The sequence below is a fragment of the Aricia agestis genome, chromosome 21, assembly GCF_905147365.1.
Source record: "Aricia agestis chromosome 21, ilAriAges1.1, whole genome shotgun sequence".
Lineage (NCBI taxonomy): Eukaryota > Metazoa > Arthropoda > Insecta > Lepidoptera > Lycaenidae > Aricia > Aricia agestis.
In genome coordinates, this window is record NC_056426.1 from 10,403,515 (window position 1) to 10,422,301 (window position 18,787).

The window sequence follows — 18,787 nt, forward strand, 5'->3', positions numbered from 1 at the left end:
TACGCTACTGATATGAGAACAACTAGTGCTTACCTAATATAACTTACTCAGCCATTTACCTTATCATTTTTTTTGGTCATGACTCATGATAACTGGGTTTTCAGGCGCCCTATACAGAGAACCATAGACTTAGTATATACTGTCGAGTTTATGCAGAGAACGCAACTACTTTACGCAGGCAGACCGACATATTTGGCATCAGAGAGTTGCTCTATATCTTGTCAATCTAAAATAAGTCATTTTGGACATAGACTTAATATATACTGTCTTTGGATATCGTTACCAAAAATGTCGTGACCTCCTAAATCCTAATCTATTAGACGACCTCTGTGGCTTAGTGGTGAGCGCGTTGGTAGCTCAAGCCGGGGGTCGCGGGTTCGGATCCCGCCGACGGAACGGACTTTTCAAAGTTCCTGGGTCATGGATGTGTATTAAATATGTGTATCATATAATAAAAATCTATACATCTATACTCTATACATATAAATAAAATTGGATTGCCTGTTTGTAATATTAAAATAATCGTTTTTTACTACATGCATTTGAATATTTAGACGGTACTAACACCAAAATAACAATTTTTAGAATTTTTGTCTGTCTGTATGTCTGTCTGTTTGTTCCGGCTAATCTTCGAAATGGCTGGACCGATTTTGACAGGACTTTTATTGGCAGATAACTGATGTAATAAGGAGTAACTTAGGCTACTTTTTAACCGACTTCCAAAAAGGAGGAGGATATTTTTTACTTTTTACCTATGTAAGTATTTTACATTTTGTTGACGCGAACGAAGTCGCGGGTAACAGCTAGTATTAAATATATCGCGGGCTTCAAACCAGAAGGGTGTATAGAAAAAATTGCGTTTTTTTTTATTTCGCCAATATTTCTTATTTTTACCAATACACCTTCCCTGCTTTTTTCATAATGGTAGGTAAATTAGTTGAAAAGATTTGAACGATATATTTTTAGGCGTATAATTGAAGTCACATATTTATTTTCATGCCAGAGAGACGTACAGTGGTCGTAACGACGAATGACGAATTGTGTATCAGACCACAAGGACGTATACACATACGTTAATCGATTTTTACATGACCTATCCATAAAATGTCGTGCAGTATAGGCGTATGTACCATCGAGGAAGTTGATTCCTATGCAATTGACAGACCAACGTTATTTGGTCGAATAAGTCAATTCAATGTTAATAGGGATGATGACAAGGTCAAAGATTAGCGAATTTTGTTAATAAAATAAAGAAATCACGGTGAAAAATAAGTGTTCCCAAAATTACAGCTCGATAGCATTTTTATTTTTTTTGTTATGCGCCTTCAAAGTTAGATAATCAAGTCGATTTTTTTTTTCAATTAAATTTCTTAATATTTGTATACCAATCGATAACTTATGCAATTAAAAGCAACTTTTGTTATGAAACCACTTTCATAAACGCAATATTGGATATACCTATCGAACAAAGTTGTCTCCCGATGCGTACAAACTACGAAAGAGAGCGTTTCGGGCAGGTCTATTTTATGAGATGTTTGAATTGTCATATCTTGGTGAATTTTTAAGCTATCAGAGTCATTCTTTCAGCGATGTTTCTAATTTTTAAAGGTCTTTCAATTACCAATAAGAAAAAAAAAATAGTCATCTAGCCTATTGTGATCTGTCAGCTGGGTTTGACGTAACGCGACCAAACTACTTAGGTCCCCGATTTGCATAGGAATCAACTTCTCTGATAGTACATACGACTGTCAAAATGTATTTCATAACCAAAAAAAAAACATGCTAAAAAGACGTACGTGATGGACGTATAGTAAAAAAATAAATAAAAGATTAATTATTTGAAAAATGCATTCAGACTCAGAATAAGACTGGGTTGCACCAGAGGCGTGGGTAAAGTTAAAGTTAAATATGGCGTCCAAACACCCTATATTCTCATACGACATCTGTCAATTTTTCCGGTTATAGTTAAGGTTAAAGTTAAAGTTAGTTGGTGCAACCCAGTCTAAGTATCATTAAGTGACATGAATAAATACATTTTCATATAGCAGTATTTCTTCAATTTTTGGAGACTATTGCTGTTAATTACTTTTTATTTTTATTAAAAAATAAAAAGTAATTAACAGCATAATCTATTATAATATATATAATAAATTATTAAATATAACTTACTCAAGTTTAAATTTCTGTTATCTTTGGAAAAGATCGTTATCTTTGCAATTCACAAATGCTGATTGGGGCCAAAAAATAAATATTTTTGTTGTAATTTATAAGTGAAAATTTTGATACAATGTTTTTTTCAAAGTTTGTTTGTCAAGTATTTTAAACAAGTATAAGGGCATGTTTCACCACTTCCTGATAAGTGGCGAATAGGCTATCTACCACTAAACTTGACAGATGAACTATGGAAAATCTGTCAAAAAAGTTGTGAATAGCCTATTCGGCACTTTATCAGAAAGTGGTGAAACAGGCCCTTACGTGACGTGTTTTGATTTTAGTTTCACTTTCCTTCCATAAAACCATCAAAATTAAACCTTTACGTCTGCCTTGAAACAACCCTCGGTTTTTATTTTTGACAAGCTATATGGTCGTATAATCTCCAAAAATGGAAGAAATACTGCTATAGGTAAACTATATGAAAATATATTTATTCATGTCACTTAACGATACCTATTCTGAGTTTGAATGTTTTTTTCAAATAATTAATCATTAAATTTTTTTTTACTATACATCCATCATCAGATAAAAGTATTTTGGTTTAAAAAATTACGCGCGATGTTTCTAAAAATGACGAACCAAATAGAGGTAAGCGCAATATTTTGAGTATTTCAGTACTTACAATGAAAATGAGCATTTCACGGTAATAAAGAAGTACTTTCATAGTATAATGCAAGTTTTCAGTTACAGAAATGCTCTGAAAAAAAAAATTGGAGAGTTTTTTCTGTCTCCTGAAAAGTAGGGGTATTGCTTATACGCCCCTCTGGCTTGAAGCCCGCGATATGTATAGTATAAAAGTATAACGGGTACCAGACAACGTTTGTCTGGTACCCGTAACACAAGTCCTTCAGGTACATACCACGGGGCCAGACTGACGTGGTGTGAAGCGTCCATAGATATTATTATTATTATCCATAGATATTATTCTGTTCAAAAAACCTGTAAAGGTACGCGCACAGTCGCCGCCGCACACGCCGGGGCGTGTCGGGGACCGGGGTGGATCGGTACTCAGCGCAGCGCAAAATGCGCTGTAGCTAGAGATGGGCGATGGGTAAATACCCAATCTACCCACCTGGGTATTTACCGGGTAGATTGGGTATTTACCGGGTAGATTGGGTAAATACCCAAAAATGGTGGGTATTTATAATTCAGCGTACGTTTTCACATATTTTTTTTTAGTAAATCCTTAGTAAAACCTCCATTAAATAATGCAAATTTGGTCACTAGCCCGTAACTGTTCGAATAAGCCCCTTTAAGTCTTAAACTAATGTATGTTTGCAATACAAAACCATGTTTTTCATGAATTTCGGCCGCATGTCAAAGAGTAACGCTGTGTTTTTTAACTTTTTTCCTAAATTTTGGTTTTGTATGTGTGATATTAATATTCTTTAAAGTATACTGCCTTTTAATGGTGATAAAGTTTTGGGAATAGAGTAAATCGTCTTAGTGGACGCCTTCATCGTTAAGGGAAACGCGCGTGCGAAATTTCAAAACATTCATCCCTCATTTAGGCTAAACTTTGAAAAATTCTAATATAGATAGGTTCTCGTAATTCAATATTTGTTAGTAATTGTAGGCACTTAATACGAAATATTGTTGTGTAATTGTGTCTAAGAAATTATAAGGTTCCACTAACTAACCTTGAGCCTATATTATTACAACCTCAAGGTATAAAACCTCTTTGAGGTAAGAATTTTGTGAAATACAATTATAGTGGATGCCTACTTTATTAGAGGAACACGTGTGCAAAATCTTGTCTCATATATAACCAGTACACAATGTCACGATGACCCACTGCAGGCCACGCCATTGCCCGCCACGCCTGAAAATCGTCCGCCATCATACACCATTACTCCGTTTACACAATGGCGATGGCTAGTAGTGGGCCAGTATGGTCAATTGTGAAGAGGCACCTTTACAGTCTTGACACCTATATATTATGTACATGCAAATTATTGTATTATGTAAATGAGTACTGTTTTTGTATAAACGCAACTAATGATCAAATATAAAAAGTTCTTGGCCTGTGCGTTACTTAAAAGAAAAAATTTCCCTTTTAACCGTGGGAGAGCGATTCTTCGGTACGAATGGGTCGACTCCGAAAAAACCGGCGTGAAACAGCGCTTGCACTGTGTTTCCTTCAACACGCAAAAGAGAATGCCGATCTTATGACATGTCCTCATGTCGTCCAACTCGACCCTTTATGATGAGGGCGGAAACCGCCAACCGGTATGGTTGGTTATGGTAACGAAGTATGAGCGTCATGTCGGATATTCGGTTTTATCAGCGCTCAGTGCAAGTAGCTCCAGTGAGTGCTCCAGAGTTGGCTCCAGTCTTTACGCGTCTTTTTTGGCTCAACTATCCTACTCACATAGTTTCGGCTTCTTGAAAGACAGCTTTTTGAGAACCCGATACTTAAAAAATGTGACCATTCCAATTCTTCCAACAGCAGATCAATCGCTATAACCTTCTCGAAGATGATGGAGTCCATCATCAATAGCCAGCCACTTCGACACTTGGACGCTCAGGGATTACTAAGGCTCGGCTCGGCTCTCTTGGCGTACCTAACTCATCGTTGGCTCAGGCGATTGAAACTATGGGTATTAGCTGTCAGTTTGGATATATACAATTTCACTATTATCCAAGATTCCATACATCCAAGAAATAATGCAAGAGGGTCACAAGTTTCTTAGCAGTCGTAGTTGATGGTGAATGCTCTGATACTCTATCTGTTGACGCTGGTATCCCTCAGAGCTGTGTGCTATCGCCTACCCTATTCATACAGCATATCAATGACATGTTACAGACCAACGGCATTCATTGCTATGCAGATGATAGTACAGATAATGTGACTTCTCGCATATTTCTCGGGGTGGAATGGGGTAGACGTAACTCAGTCTAATTTACCTAACCGCACCAAAACACAAGTCAGCGCGTTCACCACAAAAAAGTCACCAATGGTATATCCTCGTTTAAGGGAACCACTTTAACAATCTTCCCCAGCATGACAATTGGCGTAAACATTTCACCAAAAATACTAAAAGAGCTACCAGAAAGTAGAATCAAATATCTCACACAAATCCGCGTGTATTTAAAAAAATATTGTCCCCCCGCAATGTAAAGTAGAGATTATAATATTAATCCCCAAACCCGGAAAAGATCCATAGGATGAAAAATCTCACCGGCCTTTAAGTCTTCTGCCAGTGCCCTCCAAGGTCTTAGAAATACTCTTCCTGAAACGCATGATGCCAGAAATCTGAGCGAGTAAACTGTTACCCGATCACCAATTCTGTTTTCGCCAAGCGCATGGGACCGTGGAGCAGGTACACAGACTGGTAGAAGAAATTCAAAAAGCTTTTGAAAGCAAATCTTACTATTTTTCTGGACATATCACAGGCCTTTGATCGATTATGGCATCTTGGACTGTTGTATAAAGTTCGTAAAAAGCCACCCTTAAACTTCTACCTCTTTATAAACGCATACCTCAGCAATAGATATTTCTATGTTGAGTACGGAGATAGTGTCACATGTCTCCATGAAATCGAAGCAGGGGTGCCGCAAGGCAGTATATTGGGCCCTTATCTCTACCTTCTAAACACATTAGACCTTCCAAGTACTGATGAAGCTCTGACATACGCAGATGACACAGCAATCCTCGCAGTAGACCAAACAGCCCATGGAGCATCGGCAAAATTGCAAAGAACCTTAAACGAAATATCATAGTGGTTAAAAGATTGGAGGATAAAAGCCAACGAGAATAAATCTGTCCATGTAACTTTCACATTAAGTCACGAAACATGTCCAGAAGTAGAACTTAATCGGATAAAAATACCACAGTCAAACGATGTTAGATACCTAGGAATTTATCTCGACAGGCGATTAACATGGAGAACACATATATGGAACAAAAGAAAGGCTTTAGACAAGCAGCTACGAAAGCTTTACTGGCTGATAAAATAAACTTATTTTGTATAAAAGCATACTCAAACCCATCTGGACCTATGGGATGCAGTTGTGGGGCACAACCTCCACATCAAACACAGAAATTCTACAACGATTCCAATCTAAAACCCTCGTATAACTGGAGCCCCATATTATGTTACGAATAGCCAAATCTACAATGATCTAAAAATCAAGTAAGTATGTAAAAGAGAAAATTAAAAACTCCCTTCAAAACTATTATAAAAGAATAAAATGACATCCCAATATGTTGGCAAAAAAATTGATAAAAACTCTACCAAACCAAACATTCAAAAGATTATAAACATTCAAAAGACGAGCCCCACAAAATCTTCTGTAAATAAAGATAAATAGTAAATATATAGACGCATCAATGGATGCGTGCCATACAAAGAAGAAATTCAAAACGACTAGTTCAATGTCTAGAAGTCAGATCGCTAGCAGAATGAGAAGTTAAAAAAATCAGAAGCAAATCAAAGCAAATCAGATTTTATATAAGATAGGACGTGTTATATGTATAAATAATAAAAAATTATACCTACATATTTTTTTATATAATTTCTTTAACCAGGTACTTATACATTGTCTATTTTAAAAGTAATTTTCAAGGGTCTTCTAATATTTTTTTAAATATTTTAAAGGTTTTTCAAATATTTTAAATTACTAATAAAATAATAGAATGTAAATAAAAAAAATCGGCCAAGTGCGAGTCGGACTCGCGCACGAAGGGTTCCGTACCATTATAGAGAAAAATTAGGACAAAATTTGTGTTTTTTGTATGGCAGCCCCTCTTAATTTTTTTATTTTATATTAATATTATTATTAAATATTAAAGTTAACATCCATCTAAAGACTGTGTAAAAATTCAAGTACCTACATTTTGCTATTATTGATAAGATAGCAGAAAAGGCCAAAAAAAACACGTTCGTTGTATGGGAACCCCCCTTAAATATTAATTTTATTTTGCTTTTAGTATTTGTTTTTATAGTGGCAACGGATATACACAATCTGTGAAAATTTCAACTCTCTAGCTATTACCGTTCTTGAGGCGGTTGTGACTTAAGTATTGAATTTTATCTACCCGCCCTTTTGGGTAGATACGGGTATTTACCGGGTACGTGAGGGTAAATACCGGGTAGATGGGTAAATACCCAGGTACGTGCCCATCTCTAGCTGTAGCACACTATTGCCGGGCCGGGTCGCATCGCGGGTTTGAGTACGGTACTTTGGATAGCTCCAGTGTGACCACTCTTAAATCACTCGTGACTCGATAACATAACATATCGAGTCACGTGTCACGAATAATATAGCAACGTTGCAACGTTGCTATATTATTCTACTAAAATCAACTAGACCGTGTTTTAGCTTCTACCGAAAATCTACCTTTATTAATCAACTAGATGTCCCGCGCGGCTTCGCCCGCGTAAATTAGGAATTTTACAGAAACCGTACATTTTCCCATAAAAAATATTTTCCCCGTTTTTCCCGCATTTTCCTGAGTTTCTTTGGTCGTATTAGTCTTAGCGTGATAATATATTATATAATATAGCCTATAGTCAAACTATTTTTAGAAATAAAATAAAGATTTTTTTTTAATTATCACTTGACAAACTCGAGTCTCGATCTAAAAGACTATGAAATGGTATAATATGGTAGTGATGATGATGATGATGATGATGAATGTAATTTGCATAGTAGCATATGGTTCCTGTTCTTAAAACAACGCCGAAACTCCCAAACTTGTATCTATAAAGAATCAGGAGTTCTCTCAGCACCTTCCGAACCACGGTATACCAGGTATATCTCGGTGCAAACTTTTACTTGTTGGTAGCATATGCTTAGAATACTTCTCACGAAACCGAAGTCACCACTCGTTTCCCTATAAGTTTTGAGGAGTTCCCTCGATCCTTCATCAGATCACCACTTTTGTGGATATAAAAATCGGGTAACATACGGCGGAGTAATCGTTGAATATAAGAAAACGAACATAACACCTCCCCCATTTTGAAAGTCGGTTAAAATTGTAGCCTATGTGTTATTCATCAGAATAATATACATACATCAGTATAAGCTATATTATTGTAAAGTTTCATTAAAATCCGTTCAGTAGTTTTTGCGTGAAAGAGTAACAAACATCCATACATCCACACATCCATACATCCAAACAAACTTTCGCCTTTATAATATTAGTAGGATGTAGCCTATAATATATTATCACGCTAAGACCAATAGAAGCGGAGCACCAATGAAGAATGTTTCAAAATCGGGTGATTTTTCCTATTGTGCTGCGTAAACGATAAAAGTTTCGCAAAAATTGGCAGAATTTTCTTTATTTACCCATGAATTAGTTACTCTCTCGGGTCTGTGGCTGTTTGGTTGTTCGTTTTGTTCGGTGTTGCTATGTGGTCTGTGCGGATGATTTTCTTGCTCTCTGTATTCGATGCCTATCCCTATCCTGGCTGAGGCGAGCCTCATGCTCTACAGATGATTCTCTTTCTCTCTGTATTCGATTTCTATCACTATTCTGGCTGAGGCGAGCCTCACGCTCAACAGACGATTCTCTTTCTCTCTGTATTCGATTTCTATCACTATTCTGGCTGAGGCGAGCCTCACGCTCTACAGACGATTCTCTTTCTCTCTGTATCCGAATTCTATCATTTTTCCGACTGAGGCGAGCCTCACGCTCTACAGACGATTCCCTTTCTCTCTGTATCCGAATTCTATCATTTTTCCGACTGAGGCGAGCCTCACGCTCTACAGACGATTCTCTTTCTCTCTGTATCCGATTTCTATCACTATTCTGGCTGAGGCGAGTCTCACGTTCCGTTGACGATTCTTCATCTCTTGCTGAACGTGCTCTTTTGGCATTCACTGTACTACGACCTATGTTCGAACGACGACGTCTTCCAGGCATGATCGTATAGTAATACCCACAAAGCAACAAATAACCCAATCGCAAAGCAAAAACAAAAGTCCGTTTTTCTAACCAAGTCAAATATATTTTTATCGACAATTCAGAAACCAAAGAACCAGAAACAATAAATATCTGAAAGAAAGCGCTGTGGTTGCTCCTCTGCGTTACCGTCTGCACAACCACACAATGACGAAATACACTATCTACTACAATAACATAAGCCCGAAGCTTATGAGAGCCCCCGGCCGGTTCCGCCGTAACCGCTATGTCCCTCGGCCGCCGCCACGCGACATATTTTTTGATTCCGCGTAAGTTTATACGTTTGAAAACTTCTAAAGTATTGATCGAAATTGTATAGTGTAAAAGACAATTATAATCTACATTTAATGTCTTAGCTTCCAAACATGTTTATTTGGATAAGGGTTAATGTTGTAAATTGTTAAAATCGCTTCGTAAATAAGCCATTATTTTTCGTAAAAAGTAAAGAACAAAAATGGCTATTGTGAGTTATCACTAAGAAATAGACATATACCATCGCGGACTTTTTTGTTTACCTTATTAAGGTGTACAATACTGTAGTACATTATTTTGATCTATCTCGTAGGGTTTAGCCAGCGTTTGCAATATAAACGCAAAAAAATGAATTTATTTACGACATAACATTAGAAACCTCTAAAATTATCAGTGTTTCTCTACCATATTATGCATATGTTATACATATAAACCTTCCTATTGAAACACTCAATCTATTAAAAAAAACTGCATCAAAATCCGTTGAGTAGTTTTAAAGATCTAAGCATACATACATACATACAGACAGCGGAAAGCGACTTTGTTTTATACTATTTAGAGATGTATTTCTGCCCCTACCATGCAGGTACTATTAAAAAAGTGTCGAGGTCAAAATATATCGTTCTGTCTAGCCTCATTTACGCTGAACGCGCAATAAGGAACTTCGTTCCAACAAATCGTTACATACATATTTTGCTTGTAATCCCGTGGTGTAGCCGCCTAAGCCAGTCCACGCGACGCGTTGCGTCAGCTTTGCGTCGACGCAGCGCTGCCGTTTGACGCATAGCCAGACACGGGCGCTGCGTCATCATAGCGTTATTATAAAGCAGTCTTAATGTCACCCCCCCCCCCCCCCCCCCCTCCCCCCCGCTTCGTCTCGTGGGCTGCTGTCCGTCATGAGTGCGTTGCGACCTCATGACGGACGACCGTGTGGACTGGCTCTAACCGCGCGTTCGGGCGGCGTATATTATAAATCCTGACCAGCCCTAGACCGTAATTCAGCATCACATGCATTTACGTGACAGTATTAGGTAATAATTGTTGCATGGCATACCGATCGCGAAACGATCATATTGTGTGCATGTCATGCACATATTGCAGGACGAAAAATTAAATAACTTGTCAAGCAATGTACCGTGCATGACAGCACGTAACGCATGTCATGCTGTATGATCGTCTAGGGTCCCTATAAAAATACTAGCGCATTTCCATTTTCAAATAGTGACAAAACAAATATCATAGCAACCGCTGCTAGGGCGTAAAATTCGTCGGGAACGTCGAGGCAACATAGCTTATTAATAATGGATTCTTCAGAAAATAAACAGTTGAGTGAAACAGAATACAAGCAGAAAAAACGTGAGGAACTCAAAGTGTTCTTCAAGGATTTATCGGTGTCGCAAGATGTTTTAGATCGAATTATAGAAAATGAGTTGTGTCCCGTCACGGAGGACAAGCCATACATTGCAGCTCATTCAAGTTCGGAAGTTAAGTCAGAGTATGAGGTAATGACTGGACAGCCATTTACTACTGTTGATGATTATTCTAAACCTCTCACCACAGAGGAAATAAAAGATAAGATTAAAGGTAGCTCAGTGATTGCGGAGAAGGCAAGACAGATTCAAATTCTTGGTCAGACGGAGGCTAAAAGTCGATATGTGCCTATTGATAAACTATGTGTACCTTCGTACTCTGAACTAAGCAAAGAAATTGAAGCTGCGGATGGAGATGAAAGAAAAATTGAAGAAATTAAATATAGACATATGAAGGCTTTGGTTAAGTCGGCTGATGAATTTGATAATCAAAACCAGATTAACGTTTGTGAGAAACCAGTTGAGAATACAGCAAATTTAGACGGAGGTTCTATAACTGACGATGAGGAATTCGAAGCCATAGATAAAATTGTAACACAGTTAACAAATAAACCATATGAAGTACGTTATCAAGAAACCTTGCGAAAAATTCAAGGTATAAAAGACATTCAGCCCGATGAAACCACGAGTAACTTGTTAGATATCGAAGGTACCGAATTGATAGAAGAAAATTCTAGTGGTAGTGTGAATGATGGTGCAAGTACTTCCAAGGAAGTAAAATCTTGCCAGAACGAAACCGTTAATTTAAATGTACGTAAAAGTTCTCTTACACCTAGTTTAGAGGCGATACAAGAAGAAATTATAGCTTCTAGTAACAATAATGTAAAAAATGTTGATACGGATAAGTCTGTTCCTAAAAACTTTGAATTTAAGCTCAAGAGAACTGAGAGCGTACTACGTGATATTGATAATATTTTAAGTAGTTTCACTAGGGATGGTAAGAAAGATAGTAAAGATGAACCTACAGCTATGGCAGGTACGGAAGATTTAGATATAACGAATACTTTATCTGATTCTAAAAAAAATAACGATGTTGATGCTGATGACAAATTGAAGCAAACATATGAGGATGACCAGAAATTAGTAATTAAAGACAACTACTGCGAAGTTGAAATTAAGGAAATGGAAAATTTTATAAATAATATTGTGGATAATGCAGAAAACTTGAGTTTACTTATAAATGAAGACGTAACTAATAAACTGAATAGTATGAATGAGTTATTGGGTGAAGTTAATGAAGCTTTGGAAGAATCTAGGAAATCTAATATAAGGTATGAACATCTAATAAAAGGTAAAAGTAAGAATGTTTCAACACGTCAAAGTATTGATGAGCAGGATGCATTGGCTAATGAGAAAGATGACTCAAAATCGACGGGTAATATCCCCAAAAGTTCAGTTTCCCAGACCGATATTGATGATATTTTTAAATCAATAAACTCACTAAAAGATGAAATAAAACATCACGAAAACAGAGTTGACCGCTGTGCAGAAACATATGACATAAGAAATAAGCAATGCCAAGATGTTATAGCGGAAATCGACAATGTTTTAAACAAATCTAAAAACATCCTACACCCGACACATACTGACGAAATTGAAGTTGATAACAAAGGTACCAAAGATCTTATTAATGAAAATATTTATAAAAAAGATGAATCTTTACAAAAAGAATTTAATTTTGCACAAAATGATCAAAAAGTAGATGCCTTATTGCATAAAATTAAGGACAATATGAAGCACAATAAAGAAGTTTTGAGAATGGCTGATAACCTATTGAAAATAAAAGATAATAATAGTAACGAAAATAATTGTAAAATTACAGATGTAAATTCTGGTGCTGACTTACAAGCACAAGGAGATTACAAAAGAAGCAACACTAACATTATAGAAATGGGTGATGCTACTGAAACTAAGGGAGTATCATCACTCGAAGAATATTCTATAAGTAATTAAGAATACGTAGATTTATGATAACAATTTGATGGAAATACATTTCTTACATTCTAAATAAAATACTAATTTTTATTTTAGATGCTAATGAAAGTGAAAAGAGAACAAAAGAAGAAGAAAAGAAAAAACAAATAATGTATTACAAGGAGAAAATGGAGAAAGAAAACGAAGAGAAGAACCGTGGTCCACAAATGACGAAGCAGTTTATAAAAAATCATTGCAAGCAAAATAAACTTTATTCGACGCCGTATTTGAATGACATCTTGTACTTGCATTTTAAGGTAACAAGTAACAACATAAAAAGGGCAGAAGCTTATTTTTGTCAAAATAGTGAAATAGTAAATTTAAAGCAAATGGATTGTAATTGGTAATACTCTTAAAATTCGTTGACTTACTTTGATCTCTGCTTACAGGGTTTCTCTAAAATAGAAAATTTGGAAGAATACACGGGATTGAAATGCATTTTTTTAGAAAATAACGGTATACAAAAAATCGAAGGTTTGGACACACTGGCCGAACTGAAATGCCTCTATCTGCACTACAATATGATCAGAAAGATCGAGAATCTTCAGGGATGTCCAAAATTAAATACTCTGAATTTGGATCATAATTTCGTGACAAAAATTGAAAATTTGGATGTTGTACCTGACTTGCAAACTTTGAATATTGCTCATAACATGGTGGCTACTGCTGGTAAGAACTTGATGCAGCATACAGCTGTTGCTGCTATTACTGAATTTTATTCCTCACCGCTACATTTTTGAACAAATTGTAGTGAACCTAAACGCTACATTAATATTTATCCTTTTCAGACGATCTGGAGCATTTGAGATTTTGCCATAATTTATCCGTACTAGATCTGTCCTACAACAGACTAGAGGATCCCCTAATTGTGGACGTTCTGGCAGACATGTTGACCCTAAAAGGTAATTAAATTCTTTACTACGACCTACGTGAGCGTGAAAATTGATCGTGGATAGTTAATAATAATAATCTTAATTTCATTTACAACAATTACAGTTAAAGTACAATGATGGAAGCTAGTGAAGATGAAGTTCAAATTCATTTATTTGCATGAATGTAGGTACATAAAATGAAGAAGTTGAAACATCATATTTCATATAGAAGGCATAATATTTTTACAAAACATTAACAATAGTCCAGGTGCAAGATGATGTTAGGCACTAAACAGTTGCACAATAAATAATATTATTGTTTCCAGTGCTTGTGCTGACGGGTAACCCAGTGGTCAGGAACATCCCTTCCTACCGCAAGACCCTCACGCTGCGTCTGAAGGAGTTGTTGAACCTGGACAACAGACCGGTGTTCCCGCGGGACCGCGCATGCGCAGAGGCGTGGCAGCGAGGCGGGATACAGGAGGAGATGGCTGAGAGGAAACGGTATACTATATTAAGTAATAGGATATATTATTGCAATGTTTTCATGCTAGAGGCAATTTAAAAAAAAAGGCACAAGCATAGCCGGTAAAAAAAGTTTTGTTCGAAGTTTGGCAACGTTTCTGTCAATGATGAAAAATATGTGTACACGTGCAGCATATTATGTGCTAGTGACGCTCTCTGCTCCAACTTTTGCGTAATATTCCTTATTGGTGCACATACAAATAATTTACATGATGAAGATGAGACACAGAAAGATAGACGACAAAATAGGCACCGCTTATCTCTAACAGAAACACTTGTAGCCAAAGGGGAAAAAATTGAAGACTAATAATAATAATATTTATAGATGGATAGCTAAAGAACACGAGAAAACAATGCAGAGCGTCCGTTGTCTAATAAAAATGCGAGACAAGAACAAGGCGCGGAGAGAAATGAGAGAAAATGAGGAAAAAGAAAAATTGGGACAAACTACTAAGGTATGTCGATTGAAGTATACATTTTAGTGCTAAAAACCAATGAAATAATATTAAAATTATTTAGGATGATGCAAACGAAGAAAATGACTCAGAAGAAAGATTTGGCGCAAAAATTGAAACAGAGGGTGACGTGGCTGTGGATATGCTATCCGGATCTGAAGCAGAGGATTCTAGCAGCAGTGAAGATGAAGATGAAGATGATGATCTCCATAGGAATAAAGGTATTGCAATATTAATTGATGGTTCAAGTACCTCAGACCTTAAGGAAAGTTCAACATTTGGAAAGATGTCAATAGATTGTGCACAGTACAGGCATAGACTGTAAAATATTATAATGATAGATATAATAAATGTAAATAGCAGTTTTGAATTTGTAGATATCGATATAAAAGGAAATATTGAATGGTCGGCTTTGGATGCCGGCAAACGTTTAGTACAGGAGATTAATGACGATATTGGGCAAGAAGAGTGGTGTGGATTTCATCAGATGCCTTCGAAAGAGTAAGTAAACATTATTATATATATTTAATGTTTTACGGTAAAATTATAAAACTTAACTTTAAACTCACAACATTTCAGAAACAACTCAAGTGATATTCTAGCTGTAAATGATCTGTTGTTTAATAAAGCAAATGAACCTGAAAAGAACACTACAAATAGAATAATGATATCTGAAATTGTAGAAGGTAAAGTTCTTATGATATTACGTGTATGTGTAAGTTTAATTTTGCTAAAATTTTCTAACATATTATAATGAAAACTAATTGTACAGATGACAAAATTAGTCGTGAAAATAAAATGGAAACCAATATTAAGGAAAAGGCAATAAACGTAGATCACAAAAAGCCTTTGATTGAAATAATTGATTGTGTTAAGGAATCTGCCGGATTTTATAATGACGATAAGAAAAAGGAAATTAGGTGTGATACCATTCAAAAGGATACAAATGTAGTCTCATCAGATGCAAAGCAAATGGGAATACAGGAAGAAAACAAGACACAGAAGGGTAGGTAATTTAAATACATATCAAATATTTTAATTAAGCAATATAAAATCCACAAATATTAAGGAAATCGATAAATTAATAAAAACAGAGTAAAATTAAAAAGTTAGTAAGCCACGAGAAAGAATATTGTGATAAAATAATATATGGTCATTCTTTAAGCAGGCGAAAATTTATCATTCGTGGAGTACATGAGGCAGATGAATTCAGATGACCCACAAGAAGTTGAACCTAATGAGGAAGATTTGGTTATACTTAAGGAGTTGGAAGAAGAACAGAAGGAGAGAGAAGCAAGAATCGCAATGGGAAAACCAGCTATAGATCCAATGGTTTGTCTTCTGCAAGTGGCAGGGTTTTTGTAGGTTTGCTTACTGTAGAAATTGATGATGATTGATGAATATTGCTAAAAACGATGTCAGCTTGAAAGAAACAAAATTTTAGATCAAAATTGATCCACCTCACACGCGTACGCACGCACGCACACAAACACGCACACCATTTAACATCCCTCTTTTTTCGTCGGGGATTAAACAACGCTCCCTTTTTGCTGCAGAAGCTTTATCATAAAGAAACAATGGAGGCGTTTTATCAACGCGAGGACATGGTTTCTGCTCATCAAGTAACAGAACCCAGCCATGTGACCGAATACAGAACCAACAACGCCTTTGATCGCATCGCTTTGAGCCAACGTTCGTCGGAGAACGGTTTGTCGCCATGTTTTAATTACAAAAATATTTATAATAGTATTATTTCTAATATGATTTAATAAAGAACAAGAAATATTACGTAAAGGGCGCTATTAGCACATGCAGTAAATAATCCGATCAAAATCCAACATGTTGCACACGTCATGTCAGAATATTGACAGAAACGTTGTCAATTTTTTTTACTGTCTATGCTGGTGGCTGGTGCTGCCTCTAGTGTGAAAACATTGCAGTAATTATCCTATTGCATTTGATAAAGTTAATCTTTTTATCAAAGAAGAAATATCAATAGATGATTACATTTTAGACGAAACCAAAGTAAAACTTACCCGTGTACCTGGAGCGACGTTGGTTCAGTACGTTGACAGTCACGAACAAAACAACACGCTCGCTTTACCTCAACTGAATGATGAAACTAGTGTATCAGAAGGTAATTGTGATTTTGGGGCCGTACCACGAAACCGTTTTGAGACTCAAACAATCGTACGAGAATGCCGCGTCCTAATCTAACAAACGTGAAATGACGTTGTTAGAGCAGGACGCGGCATTCACAGCCGATTGTTTGAGTCTCAAAACGGTTTCGTGGTAGGCCTACGCCCTACTGTATAACTGTGTAATAAATAGCATAATAATAAAATGGTTTTGGTAATGTTTTTAATTAAAATATATATTCTTCTAGATCAAAATAAATACCATAAGATGGTGTATATGGTAATACTGAAGTATCCAACGTAAAAGTTAAGGGTGATAATAAAAATAATGTTACAAAATTCATGTCTACAAAAGTTTAAACTTTAAAGACTAGGAAATAGAATGACGTGATTTTTATTTCTATTAAATAGATAAAAAACAATGTAGATTTTTTTTTGCGTAGAAATGCTGTCCAGTGACGGCCAAAACGATGAACAAGCGATCTACGACGACCTCACAGTTATAGCGAAGCACACCAGCAGAATTGAAAACCAGAAAAATACGATCATCGAACATTTCACTGATAATTTGGATAATGTTAGCGTAAGTATTCCAAATCTATAGGCCTACTACGAAACCGTTTTGAGACTCAAACAATCGGCTGAGAATGCTGCGTCCTGCTCTAACAACGTCATTTCACGTTTGTTAGAATAGGACGCGGCATTCTCGTACGATTGGTTCTCTAACCTAAAATGGTTTCGTGGTACGGCCCCTGAATAGAAACCATACTAATATTATAAATGTGAAGTGTGTCTGTCTGTTACTTCTTCACGTCCAAACCGCTAAACCGATTTAGCTGAAATTTTGTGTGGGGATACTTTGAGTCCCGAGAAAGGACATAGCATAATATATTTTATTCCGGAAGAATGTACGGTTCCTGCGCGATAAACTAATTTTGGCGCAACGGAGTGGCGGGCGTCATCTGGTTATAATTCTTTGCAGCTGGAACAAGTATCGACTGTTCTCGAAAGTCACTTGGTTGGAACCAGCCGTGGCAAGTCAGAATTGTCTTACACCTACTACGCTCCCAGCTCCGATGAAGAAGACATGGAAACTACACTCACAGCAAATGGAAGTTTCAATTTGGATGACACTTTGACTGAAACATTCGTCGAAGCCGATGATTCGGGTATTTTTAATATTTCTCTTGAAAATAATGAGACTGGGAATGAAAAATGTGATGAACACAATGCACATAATGATGAAAATGTCAAAGTGAATGTACTAGACGTAGTTAACATGGGCGAAGAAACCATAAATGCGTCGAAAATTACTGATACTTCTAAAGAAAGAGATGAAGATCCTTCAAAAGTTACCACAGAAAATGATAAAGATGCTAAAAATATTCCTAGAGATACTAAAAGTGTTGATGAAGACAATCTTGGTGATAAAGACGAACAAAAAGATGAATTATTTGAAGATTGCGTCGAAGTGCCGATTGTAGAAAGCAAAAATGAAAACTACACTCTAGAAATGAAATTAGCACTAAGAATAACTGATAAAGACTAGTTACTATTAATTATTATTAATTTCAAAAGTTTAAAATTATATTCAGTAGTCTAATATTCTGTAAGTAGACACTAGACAAGCAAAGTACTTACCAAAGTTTGTTTTTAAGTTTCTCGTTAGATTTTAACACAGGATTTAAGTATCCAGAAGAATAGTTTATGCGAAGAAGTTGTGATTTTGTTTATTACACATTATTTATTGCACACATTTTGTTTTATTTTTGTAATCAACTTTTAGTTATAAAACAAATAGGCACGAGGAACAGACAGACAGACGGACGGAATCCATATCTAATATTTAATATTCTCGTGTTAGAGGATTCTATTCAAGCGCACACAAGCAAGCAAGCGCGCGTTTCAAGTAAGCGCGCCAGTAACGCGCGCTTCCTTGTGTACGCTTCAATAGAATCCGGGGTTCTCAAAACGCGCGTTAGCAAAGCACGCGCTTCAAAACGCCCAATGTGTACCTGCTCTTAGAGCCTGTCCACACGGGCGTTGCGTCGACGCAGCGCTGTCGTTTGACGCA

The 18,787-nt window shown here is 36.4% G+C and overlaps 1 protein-coding gene across 2 annotated transcripts; it reads left to right on the forward strand.

Annotated features, from left to right (window-relative positions):
- The first annotated feature begins 10,573 nt into the window (after positions 1-10,573).
- LOC121737614 (dynein axonemal assembly factor 1 homolog) lies at positions 10,574-18,429 on the forward strand. Of its 2 annotated transcripts, XM_042129275.1 has the most exons (16): positions 10,574-12,361; positions 12,572-12,694; positions 12,781-12,980; positions 13,113-13,392; positions 13,512-13,625; positions 13,922-14,099; positions 14,446-14,575; positions 14,640-14,796; positions 14,953-15,076; positions 15,155-15,261; positions 15,348-15,581; positions 15,741-15,907; positions 16,132-16,281; positions 16,586-16,712; positions 17,157-17,296; positions 17,696-18,429. In XM_042129275.1, exons 1-16 carry the CDS (start codon positions 10,681-10,683, stop codon positions 18,260-18,262), a joined length of 4,479 nt encoding a protein of 1,492 aa, XP_041985209.1. In that variant the 5' UTR covers positions 10,574-10,680; the 3' UTR covers positions 18,263-18,429. The 2 variants fall into 2 exon arrangements, with proteins under 2 accessions (XP_041985209.1, XP_041985208.1); XM_042129274.1 differs by having other exon boundaries at positions 10,574-12,694; positions 16,132-16,282; positions 16,590-16,712.
- Positions 18,430-18,787: the final 358 nt, after the last annotated feature.

Excerpts from the sequence above, each read along its gene's own strand:
- LOC121737614 (XM_042129274.1), top strand. The coding sequence starts at position 10,681 with ATGGATTCTTCAGAAAATAAACAGTTGAGTGAAACAGAATACAAGCAG. Across the intron at positions 14,797-14,952 it reads TGATCTCCATAGGAATAAAG|ATATCGATATAAAAGGAAAT; the intron begins GTATTGCAATAT and ends TTGAATTTGTAG. Across the intron at positions 16,283-16,589 it reads CCAACGTTCGTCGGAGAACG|ACGAAACCAAAGTAAAACTT; the intron begins GTTTGTCGCCAT and ends ATTACATTTTAG.